Source organism: Stylophora pistillata, chromosome 1 (genome assembly GCF_964205215.1).
Source record: "Stylophora pistillata chromosome 1, jaStyPist1.2, whole genome shotgun sequence".
NCBI lineage: Eukaryota > Metazoa > Cnidaria > Anthozoa > Scleractinia > Pocilloporidae > Stylophora > Stylophora pistillata.
This window is the reverse complement of record NC_142519.1, coordinates 33,089,241-33,101,406: the sequence shown is the minus strand read 5'-3', so window position 1 is coordinate 33,101,406 and position 12,166 is coordinate 33,089,241. Positions and strand designations below refer to the sequence as shown.

At 38.3% G+C, this 12,166-nt stretch overlaps 2 protein-coding genes and 1 long non-coding RNA gene across 4 annotated transcripts in view; 2 read left to right on the top strand and 1 right to left on the bottom strand.

Annotated features, from left to right (window-relative positions):
• Positions 1-1,685: 1,685 nt before the first annotated feature.
• LOC148742168 (uncharacterized) lies at positions 1,686-9,881 on the bottom strand. The gene is made up of 3 exons (XR_015998537.1): positions 9,779-9,881; positions 9,636-9,684; positions 1,686-2,241 (listed from the first exon to the last, which is right to left on the bottom strand). It is a non-coding gene; the product is annotated as an uncharacterized LOC148742168 (long non-coding RNA).
• LOC111323721 (extracellular calcium-sensing receptor) lies at positions 2,245-5,739 on the top strand. Its single transcript, XM_022927141.2, has one exon. The coding sequence runs from the start codon at positions 2,807-2,809 to the stop codon at positions 5,654-5,656; it is 2,850 nt and encodes a 949-aa protein (XP_022782876.2). The 5' UTR covers positions 2,245-2,806; the 3' UTR covers positions 5,657-5,739.
• Positions 9,835-12,166, top strand: part of LOC111323733 (NFX1-type zinc finger-containing protein 1) — a 30,850-nt gene continuing 28,518 nt past the window's right edge. The window contains exon 1 of one of the 2 annotated variants that reach the window (XM_088752489.1): positions 9,835-9,987. The gene's annotated coding sequence lies outside the window, so the exon portion shown is untranslated. Of the gene's footprint in view, positions 9,988-10,500; positions 10,654-12,166 lie in introns of those variants that run through there. The other variant, XM_088752494.1, reaches the window with a different exon arrangement.

Here is a 12,166-nt window from a genome sequence, read left to right as displayed (position 1 = left end):
TCCAAATCAAGCATCATGATCATGAGAATAAAAGAACTGGTCACCAACTAAAGAAGCTCTTGATTGATTATCAAATTCTCCTTGTCAGCACCTTAGGAAATGTAGAGGGAGCAGTATGGAGAATATGCATACTGATGTTGATGTATAAAGTGGTAAGTCGATCAACAGTTGTTCCTGTGTAATCGAGTGATTATACTCGATAAGATGTGACAAGTGAGCTCTTTCAACAATGTTCTCGACTTGTAGGGCCGGAAAAACTTGAGACAATTGTAACTGAATCTTAAGCAAGGTTGGATGTAAAGCGGTGACAGAAATTGAACATAAAATGATTAAACTGAGAGTTGGTCAGAGGGTGTACTTCTTTAGAGAAAAAAAAAACTCTGGCAGCCTCCTTTGCAAAACTGAAATGGAATATCTTATGGAATATCTTTGGTTTTTAAGAGGATTTGATAGCACCACTGGGTTAACTCAATCAGTGAAGACATAATTCCCTAAACAAAAATAGAAACCTAGGAATCTCAATGAAACTCAATCATTTAAAGAGAATATGTTACGATTCTTACGATTTTTCAATTTTCTTTTTTGTCTTTGCAAACCTACCTTTATCTTGAACGAGACTACAAAAAAAAATTGTCGAGTAAGACGAAAAACCGAAAAGAGGCGATATTTAACTAGATGGGAAAAGCCATGGCCGAGGATAAGGAAGATTGATACGGATCGCCAATAATGACCAGTGTGAATCGGGCCAAACTTCAGATTACCCCAATTGTAATCTTATGGTAATTCTCTTTTTCGCAATTAATCGAAGAGACCAAAGGAGGCCGCTTGTCATTTCATTTAGCTAAGGAAGGGTTGTGGCAGCAACCGAAACTGCGTCAAATTGTCAGTGAAAAAAACCAATGATCCGCGTTTTTGACTCGCTTTAGGATTTTGAACCTGTTCATGATAATGTGGGAGTAAGACGGTTAGTTTGCCTTTACAGGTTTCAATGTTTAGGCATTCTGTTCTACGTAATTCGCAAGATCAAGGCTCTCGTGGTAAAATAGAAGTCAAATCATTTTTTATGTTGAGTCATACAAATAACCTTCAAACATACTGTATAAAATTATAGGAAATGTCTGTTTTGTCATTCAATTTCAGTTGTTATTAGGAATACTTGTATTTCATTTTAATTAAGACTGAGTGGAAATGACTTGTCATTTTTCTGAAGGCATTGTTATCCTTTTGTGATTAAAAATTACGTTGGAAAAGATAGGAACAGCAAGGGTTGAAAAAAATGATAGAGGATTGTCTCTCAACACTCATTCTCAAAAACGAGGGCAAATAAGGAACAACAGCTAAATTCCCGCCATGTGCTTTGAAAATGAGAAGGATCTCAGATCATCTCATTGCTTACAGGACGAATTGCTGTGATGTCTGCATTATAGCGTACGATAAAGCGATAATTAAGCGGGTTTATATCATCAAACTGATCACCTGCTCAAGTCATCACGGTAAACACTACATTTGACACGTTCGGAGCCTAACAACAAAAGATTAACACCGGACAAGCTTTAGGGATATTTGCATGGGGATTAATTTGGATACGAATCATGAACAAAGTTGAAATGGCAAATTGGCCACCGTAACGATTACAAAAGCTGACGTTTCGAGCGTTAGCCCTTCCTCGTAGCGCTCCTACGAAGGGCTAACGCTCGAAACGTCAGCTTTTGTAATCGTTACGGTGGCCGATTTACCATTTCAACTTTGTTGATATATCCAAATTACTTCGTTACCCCCACCGACACAGCCCCAAACAGTTTCTTTAGAAACTATCAGCCTTTATTCATTTGCATAGGGATTAGGTTCCATTGTCCAAAGGTATTAACAGCATCGCTCTCTCCCATTGACATTTTAGCGAACTGTCACGAATCTAATCCTGCGGCCTTCTACTCACTGATTGAAACAAATCACAAAGGTTCTATCCATTAAAACACAAAAGTGATTTCTAGCACGAGGTTGTTCCCCTTGATGTGATCAAAAAGGCCTTAGTGAATGAGTTATTCATACGACATCCCGCCTCGCATGACAAGATAACAAACATGAAAACTCGTTTCCTTGTCTCCAATTGGTGAGGTGAACATTTCCATGTGCGCTTATTCAAACAGGTCAACTTTGCTGTATTTGTTCGTAATGACTTACGAGCTCTTGTATCCGTTTCGTAATTTTTCCCAACTGGATCCCAGAATTTGCACTTTGAATCTAAAAAAAAAGGAAGAAACAAAATCCCACACCGTGAAGGTAATGATTAAACAAGAAAAAGGCACTTGGGAGTTAGTCATTTCTCTGTCGTGGTTATTAAAAAAGTACAAATGATATTCATATGAAGTGATGGGGAGTCGTGTTTGAAGCCAATTCAAATAGAATCTACAAATAAACTGTACATTGGGAACTTCCGATTTGCAGTTTCTCTCGCTTGAAATATTTGAATAACTACTCCTTTTTACGATGTAGCAAATGCCGGATCAACGTGAAATGCTTTTCGGCTTTAATAGATGTTATTAGTCGAGCCGGTAAAAACATGCGGAGATTATTTATGCCCCTTGGCGATAGTTTTTCTTAATCAATTTTCACGTCACTCATACTCATCGTAGATTTTCTTAAAGCATATTTTGAAACTCCTGCCGTTTGGTTCAAGTAAAATAGTCTCCAGTGAATCATCCTCGCTGTCCTCATTGGGTCGACGTGCTCTAAGAACTGTTTTACCTTGTGGCTAGCGCAACATCAAACAAGAAACGACGTAACAAGAAAATATACTTGGCATACAATGAAGCCCTTTTTGTTTGTCTTTTGGTTCTTGCTTCTGGTAACCACTTTGAGCAAAGGACATTCAGCAGGAATTAACCATACTCACCACTGTGAGTATCCGAGAAGGATCTCCAACCTTGAGGCTGATTTGATTGTTGGTGGGTTGTTTCCTGTTCATGTTGTGCAACCGACGGGTAAAGGGACACATCAAGAATACGATATCAATTTGTACGGAGTAAACTGGATCGAAGCCATGTTGTTTACCATCAAAGAAATTAACAACGATCCGCGTTTCTTCCCACTGAATTTTACTTTGGGCTTTGACATCAAAGATTCGTGCAACGATGTGCCCGTGGCATTGAAAGCTACCCTCGACTTTGTTCTCGATACAGGAAATACGACTACCGACAAAAACATATCTAAGAATTGCTCCACTCGTTATTGCAAATGTACTGATAAGCAGACACTTATATCTGCCGTGATCGGAGCGGCTTCATCGGCGATATCTACCAACGTAGCAAATCTTTTAGGTGTAGATAATACACCTCAAATTAGCTACTCCTCTACAAGCGTTCTTCTCAGTGATAAGACTGTGTATCATTCGTTCTTTAGGACGATACCATCCGATACGTATCAGGCTCAAGCCCTTGCTGATTTGTTGAAACAGTTTGGTTGGACGTACGTATCGATCGTTGCTTCTGATAACGCTTACGGGCGCGCAGGGCTAGACTCCTTGCGATCAGAACTTAAAAAGAAGGACATTTGCATCGCGCTGGAAGAAGTTTTTAATCCCTTGCTGCCCCAAAATGAACTACGCCGCATTATCAAGTCTCTCAAGAGCAAGCCACGCGTTAGAGTTATAATTTTGTGGTGCGAAAGGCCGAATGCGTTAGGGTTCTTAAACGAAGCGTCTCGTAAAAGATTGAAGGGCAAAACTTGGATTGGAACGGAAACCTGGGGAGACGCATGGCAACTGGAATCATTGGATAAAAATGTGGTAGGAGGGATGCTTGGAGTGTTGCCATTGTTGAAGAAGCACACTGCATATGAAGAGCACCTGAAGAGTCTACACCCAAACAACACCGATCACAATCCGTGGATGTGGGAATACTGGACAAGCAAATTCAACTGCAGCTGGGTCACAGGAGTTTTGATGAACAGTACGTATGATCGCATTGGTGTAGGAGAGAAAGAAGCGTATGTCTACAAGACCAAGGATCCAAATGTGACGATAATCTGTCCAAAAGACCCACAAGCCGGTCCTCCAACTGGTGATCTACTGCCCCGGAATAAATACACAAATGTTATGGACGCGGTTTACGCGGTTGCTCATGCAGTGAAAAATATTTTGGATTGCAAGGATAGAAATAGTCTTCTTCTGGATACGCGTGAACAATGCCCCTCTATTGATGCAATAAAACCAAGTGATATCCTGAAATTCCTGAAGAACGTGTCCTTCGAGGGACGGTCTGGCTCACAAATCATGTTTGATGAAAAAGGGGATCTGCGCTACGGATCATACGCAATTAAAAACCTTCAACGGTATGGGAATGACAAAATGAAATTTGTTGAGATAGGTACTTGGAATGGAATTGATGGTAAACTTTCACTCAGTAAAAACTCTAAGATCATGTGGAATGGATGGAATGCAGAACAACCAATTTCAACTTGTTCAGACGAGTGTCGCGCGGGGCACTATCCCGTTGAAGAAAGTGTGAGATGCTGTTGGAAGTGCGTTGAATGCGAGAATGATTTTGTAAAACCCAATGCTGGACAGGAAAAATGCATGAAATGCCCAAAGGAATACGTCTCCAACACGCTGAGGACCAAGTGTGTGAAACTAAAATCTGACTTCCTCGCCTGGGGGAATGGTGAAGGGGTTAGTGCAGCCGTGCTCGCTGTTGTTGGAGCCTTCATTTCAGTCGGTGTCTTGGCAGTTTTCTACAAATATCGCAATACAGCTGTGGTAAAAGCATCCAATCGAGAGCTCTCGTTCGTGCACTTAGGATGCATTGTAGCTATATTCGTTCTACCGTTCGTGATGATTGGTAAACCAACAGTAGCTGGCTGCACAGCATTTCCTTTCTTCTTTGGAATTCCCTTGACCCTCTGTACTTCCATTATGCTGTTAAAAACAGATAGACTCCTGCGCATATTTCAAGCTAGGTCTCGGCTGACCGCTTCAAGTAGCTATCTCATCAGCAATAAGACGCAAGTTATCGTCGCCGTCATAATGACTCTAGTTCCAGTTATTATGACAATGATTTGGCTGATTGTTGATCCACCCCATGTCGTCACTAAGGTTGACAACTCGAGAGAAGGATGGCAGATAATAAGCTGTGACAAATCTCACGAGCTCTTAAACATTATTATTCTAGCATACGTTTTGATTATAGCCCTGTTATGCACTTACTTTGCTTTCAAAGCTCGTAAACTTCCCGAAAATTTCAACGAAGCAAAATTCATCTGTTTCGCCATGTTCGCGTTTTGTATTTTCTGGCTGAGTTTTTTTCCCGCTTATTATGACAGCACAGGCTCGACGCGCAATTTCGTGTTTTGTTTAGGAATTCTTAGTTCAAGTTATGCTGTACTGTGCATCATGTACGCTCCAAAGCTTCGCGTGATTCTGTTTCATCCAGAAAACAACACTACTGAGGCATTCAGAGCTACAACTATGGTGGCCATGAAGAAAGCTGGGGTAGTCGTTTCTTCCAATAGTGCGACGCCTCCCCGTATGACACCAGTTCCTTCCCCTGTGCCGTCAAGGCGTAATTCTCCCGACTTGGTTGTGGCGAATGAAGGGAGAAATTCTGCAGTGAGCATTGGTCGGACAATTTTGCCATCATTGTCTCAGTTAGGTCGCAATTAACTCTTACTTACCAATGCTCGTTATCTAATTAAACTTACTACAGAACACTTGGTACACTTTTGCATTAAAATCTTGATTCCAAAACTTCACAAGAATGAGTAGTTTTTGTTTTGCTTGTGTTTGTTTGTTTGTCTTTTTCAACGTACTTGTCCTCCTTTCGTTTCTCAGTGAGCTATTCAAAATCTAAGGGCCCTTAGGTAGCTTCGTCCTTAACACCTAATAAAAACTGAATTGTCCATTCTATTACAAAAAACAACAGAGTTGAGTAATCGGAACGTACTCCGTAAAGGGAGCCATAAATCTCAACCTGGTGTTCTTTTTCAAGCTATGAATCTGTTCTCCTTATGTGGTATCCTCGCGACTCTTTGATTTCCTTAGACGGAGTGAATAATTCTTCTTGATGTTTTGATGTTAGACATTTACAACTGATTAACAAAGCTATATGCAGACAATTTGCCGTAAGAAGTATATTTAATCTGCAGCTTAATATATTATGTTCTCTGGTGGAACGATAATGGATAACTTTAGAAAGATAAATAAGTAACATTAAGAGGACTTGGTAAGATTTAAGCACTTTCTAAATTAGTTTTGGAATTCTGTCCTTTTTTTATTTACCTTTTCTTTTCTCATGCCTCCTCGTTAATGCTTTTTGTTCAGTTTAGCATTGTTTTTAATCAGTTGCACCTTCAGTTTGGGACGCTTTCATACCGCACGAAATTACGCATTCCTCTTTTATTTGTACCTAATTTCGTTTTAGCATTATCTCTTTTGTCGGCCAGTGTGCCCAGAAGTCGCACTAAATCAGTTCTCTGTTTTTAGAAGTATTTTTCACCTTGAAAGCTATCGCAGTTTTATTTAGGCGTTACAAATGTAAGTATCTTTTCCATTTCGCATTTCATTTGAGATTCGTTTACCCTACGTTACTAATCTTTTGAGTGCGTCTGCCAGCTCGTTAACGTCAAATTAAGAGTCATTGTAAAGAAAATAACGCTCTCGCTGTTTAAGACTGAGCGGAGTACAATTTAGGGAGTAATGGGGCGAGTGTTTTCATTTGGTCATGCGCAGCGTAACGCATGGGTGATTTGAAGTTACGAGCGTGGTTACCCCTAGATTGTACGAATACAAAGTGCGATTACCAATTAATTGTGTCAATTATAAGATGTGAGAAAGTCAAGAATGGAAAATTTAACATAAGAGAACATAGGCTTCTTAGTAATGTATGTTTGGCTAAAGTTCAGCTCTCTGCAGAGAAAATTATCCAATGTTCAGAGAGAAAAATATCCAATGTTCGCTTATAAAGTTTTCTTCACTTTTACTGGCTAGCACTGGCTCATTTCGACCGTCCTTTTCTTTTGTGCCTGAGTGGCGTGTTGAGAGTCGACGAAATATCACGATTAAGAGACGTTTTTTTTTACCTTTGTCACGACCCTCGTTTGATTGTACCTCTAAAAAAGATTCCAGTCGCCGTAGGTCCGAACTCTTCATAAGGCACGCCACGGAAATGTTCAATAGTATTCATGAGACTTGGTTTGACGATTTATCTTAAATAGAAAATTCACTGTTTGTGCCACTCGCTCGTCAAATCAGATAATTGTTTTTTTATTCGTTTTTCTATCCTTCTGGGTAAATATCTACGCTAATTTAATTAATGAATATTCAATTGGATATCTTACTTCAGTGTAATTATTGTTTTTCCGCGAAAAGAGGCGGATGTAAGTTATGTAGTTCCAAGAATCGTCCTGGATGTGTTCATTGGCCCTTTGCTTTGTTGTGAAGTTTCAAAAGGTCAGTCAATTGATACGGTTCATTACTAAGAGCAGTGAAAAACGAGCATCAACTTGGGCTCTCATCAGCTTTTATAGACACATTTGGAGTAAGTTTTGGAGGAAAATTTGTAATAGATTTCCTAGAAAACAATATACCGGAAGCGATTGCATAAATTCTGAGAATTCGTAAGTTTTCCTTGCTGATTGCTCCGTAAAAAACATTAAGGGGTTGTCATAATTGAAACGGTTACTGAAAGATATAATTTGCGTTTTGCGTCACTTGAGGTACGAAACTCAGCGAATTTTAGTGGGCTACTCTCTGTTTAACAGACGAACGACTTTGGAAGTTTCAGGGGATGGAAAATACGGTGTGTATTTCATTTCATGAGCCACAGACAGCGTGATGTTATTATTTTCTCAGGTAAGAAACTTAAAATATTAACAGTTGCTGCGAGATGCTGTCATAGAACTATCACGCATGAATTGTTATGCAATAATTTTCAGCAATATGGAATATTATTTTTTTTTTCTTTTAACGAACTCGAGATCGTAAGATCAATTTATTATACGATTTTTCCTACTTGTGACCCCGAATTAACCTTTCAACAGGTACTTTGGCATATACTGAGGAACGGTTTTCTGTGTACTTCCTTTTACCGGGGTAACCTGTTGTTTAAGCAAAGATCTTTGCCTAGACATGCACCGATAGGTCAGTTCTTCTTTCAAAATCTCACGGACTGTATATTATATTGAACATTTCATTTCATACATTTACTTTATTAACGTAACTTTTTTATTCTAATCGAAAAGCACCATTGTTTACTAATCAGCTGAGAGTTGGATAATGATTCTGCAAGATTTAGTAACTGAGATACAGAAACAAATAGCCAAACGGGTAAATCACAGGGGTGGCAAAATATCTTTATTCACCGATCCATTCATTTCTGTGTTCTATTATAAGTGGTACGCTCCCAATAACAGATGTATTCCCTTTCAATTACTTTTTAACCTTCTGCCGTCATTTTGAAATTGTTCTTTAGTGCTTAAATTTGCAAGGCAATTCTTTCAGCAGGGAATTTGAACCTTACTAAAATTTGTACAATACATACAACCTTAAGAGACATGGTACCGGTTCCATTGAGCTACCTTCAAAACCCATACACAAAGAGTTCATTTAAGGCAGTCCTCCCATTTTGGGAAGGAACTTTCAAAGTGAAAGATGAAAAAGATGAAGCCATTATATGCTACTTCACGAAACTTAAAGAGTGTCATATTGAGAGTGATTGTCATTTTAAGTTACCTTTTGCTTTGAAATTATTCTAGAATGTTAAAATAATTAAGGCCGGATCTTTTTTTGCGAATTCAACATTTTGGGAGATTACGTTTCAGTTGATATCAGTAGACATCAGTACTATCTAACCTGATATATCAGTTCAGTTTCCATAGAAACTTGTTGGGAAATAGTTACTGCTGTAAGGGTTTAAATTGCCCATAAAATGCAAGTGGTTCTTGCTTGAAACATGTTTATCTCTATGTTTGATCCAAGGTTACAAAATCAACTCTCAAATATCCTAAAAACAATAGTGAAGAGCTACCAGCAGATTAAGCAATTGTATGAGTTCCTCGTCTTGCATATGCTGAAGAGGTTACTCGTTTCCTACTAAATAAATTGCTTGTTTTTAGAATGTTGTATGCATTGTTTTTTGATAAGAGTTCAGATGTATGTTGAATATTTAATTCCTTGCATATTATATGGCCATAACTCAGTCGGCCATTAAATTACCTCTATAATTCGCTCCTCCTTTTTTCGGGGGGTAACCAAAGAAAATCAAGGTCTCCCCTTAATCATTATCAGCCATTATGAAACTGATTAAAGAAATAGTAGTATAACTTGTGTTGTTATGGTCAGACATGCAATATGAGAGTGTTTTGATATCCAAGGTTAATTGTAAGTGATTGCAAGTTACCTCTGTGAACTGCCTTTTTTATCTCTCTTGCCTCTCGTGTCAAACATGTTGTGATAGATACATTATGTTGCTAAATGATACATTGCTAAATAGATACATTGTTAAACATGTTGTGATAGATATATTATGTTGCTAAATGTTTTGCAAAACACCTTACGCGTTTTCGTAGAAAGAACACGAAACTCCAGACACTCCACAAGATGATCCTTAAAGAGCATTTCCCTTTCCTAACTACTTCTGACATACCTTATTTGAAGTCATAACTGTCAGTGCATTAGTTGGAAACATTGATCAACTACATTTGGAGAAAGGTTGATCAATTAACATTTCAAGTAAAGAACATTTCTTGTTGTTCACAACCTGGTTAGTTTGCTAAGTATTCTACTTACAATTCCCTCTTTTATTTTAGGGTGAGCGGCTAAACGTTCAAACAGGGATACGTCCATTACACAAGTAATAGCCATCCTTCGTGATCCAGAATAGCTACGCGAGAACCTTCGAGTGGCTCTGGGAACTAAAACTTGCCGTCAGTCCCAGCTCTCACTCAGTCACCGACTTCGCACAGGTGTGCAAGATGGCGATTTAAGGTCGAAAAACGGTAACTATAAGCTTATATATCTTTGTTTAATAAGATATATTCATAAATATTATTAGGACGTTGTGATATGAATTTTTTAGCAAACTGTGGATGTACAACTAAACCGTGCCAAGATATTCTGGATAACATATATCTATGCTGCTTGTGACTCTCTTTATGTCTTGGTAATTTACTTGTGGGGAGACCTATACAGTATCTAGAACTGCAAATGGAGCACGCGTTCTATCCGAAAGTTCTTAAATTTCCTTACCACCCAGTTCCATATTTTTAGGTTTTGTCAAGTATTTTACTTGAGAAGGCGAGGACACGCAGCGACACGTAAAAGTTAGGGCTTCGACGATTATTTTGTTGCTTGTTGAATTCCAGATCGACCTTCATGTAGAAACTAGAAAAAGGGGTGTGTGCTTATCTAAGATAAGTTCTAAGAACACAACTAAGTTCGAAACAAATAAAAATTCGACCAGATTATATATTTTAATCCTGAAAACAAATGATATGAATAGCAAGAGCATGCGCAGTAGAATTATTACCTATTTCATCAAGCCCGAAGAGGTATTCTAGCTTGAAGCTGTTGAATTTTAAACGGAAAGTGCACAAGATTACCCGCAAATTCTCGCGTAATGTTTATCCCTTTTCAAGCGAGACATATCTAAGATTATTACCCAGGTAAGCAATAACATCTTAGGAAAATAAATTGATAAGGAAGTGTTCCCACTTTATGCATCAGTTACTTTGTTTATTCAACAACCATGTTGAATGAAGATAGTCCGAAGATAGTCCGAGTTATCTCTGCCACGTTACGCATGTTGCAGCTGAAATTAATATCGTTTAAAGATATGTTCCCTTGGTAAAGGGGACCGTCGTTCGACTTCACATCTCCGTGGTTAACTGTTGTTAGAATTTTGACTTTAAAATTACGATATTTCAGCGCCTATAACTTTTACATTACATTCCAGTACAGCAAAAAGAGCGGTACACATGCCTTTATCTCGGTTTTGTCTCAGCAGTTAGTTGATGCAAATTGAAACAACGAGGTCATCAGTCATCAACGTTGAAGTTTTTCAAAAGACTAGCAATGGTAAATTGCACAAATGAAACGACAAGTGATTTGAATGAATATTGCTTAAGTGGCAAACTAAAGATGTTTTGTCTTTGAAACCATAACCGAAGTCACTAGCAGCGACGCAGCTCTTTAATTATATGCACTGAGGTTGAAACTATGTTGATCGCATAGTGACGTCTTAATTATTTCGCAGAATTCTTTGAAAAGAAGCGGATGTAATACTTGCTTTCCTCGAAAAGGTCATCTGTTTGTAGAGCTTGACATACTCTCCCTCGTGTTAGTCATTCAGTGGGGGAGGTTTCTGGCTACATGTTCTGGCTACATGTTCTGGCTACATGTTCTGGCTACATGTTCTGGCTACATGTTCCAGTGTAAAGCCTAAACACAAGTACCATATATTCTTTGGTTAGTAAATGTTTAGGCTGCAATAGGTTCTGCGAATTGCAAAGCGTTTACAGGTAAAAAGTTACATGTAGTGAATATATATTTATAAGCAAACCTAACAGAGAATCTTCGTGAAAAAAAGCCACAAAGGTAAATTATTATTATACTTGGTTTAAATAATTTGAATTCTTAGAATTAGCTCCGGAAGTCAGTTATACATTCCGAGAAAACCTCTTTGAAGGCTATCAACAGCCCTTGTTTCCCAAAGTTCAAAAATAGAGGCACAAATGGAACATTCTTAGAAAAGGCCCGGAAGTCAAGATACATATTCTGAGAATTCACAGTTTAGTTCTTCTTGCGAAGCAGTAACACGGCTGTAAATTATTTTGATTAGTGATTCATTAAAGTAATGTAATCAATGTTTAATTTTGTTATCGACTGATTTCAATATAGTAAAACGTAGGGAAAGCAACTTGAAAATTAGCTAATGTGGTTTGAATTCAAAGCTTAACTCTCGGTCTGAAATTGATATTATCTCACCTTCATGGCAATGAAAACTTCTGGCTACATCTAAAGGAAAAAGACATGTTCTGTCAATTTACACTATAACCAGTTGGCGTTTCATAACCGAATTTGCTGAAAGAGCATTTGACCTAGGTACACTAACAAGATGCAGCATTGTAATACAATGATTTATGTGATTTTCCTTCTGCCAAAAAATAGGATTCCAAT

Bases quoted from the DNA above. Each gene is read 5' to 3' on its own strand.
- LOC111323721 (XM_022927141.2), top strand. From the start codon at position 2,807: ATGAAGCCCTTTTTGTTTGTCTTTTGGTTCTTGCTTCTGGTAACCACT.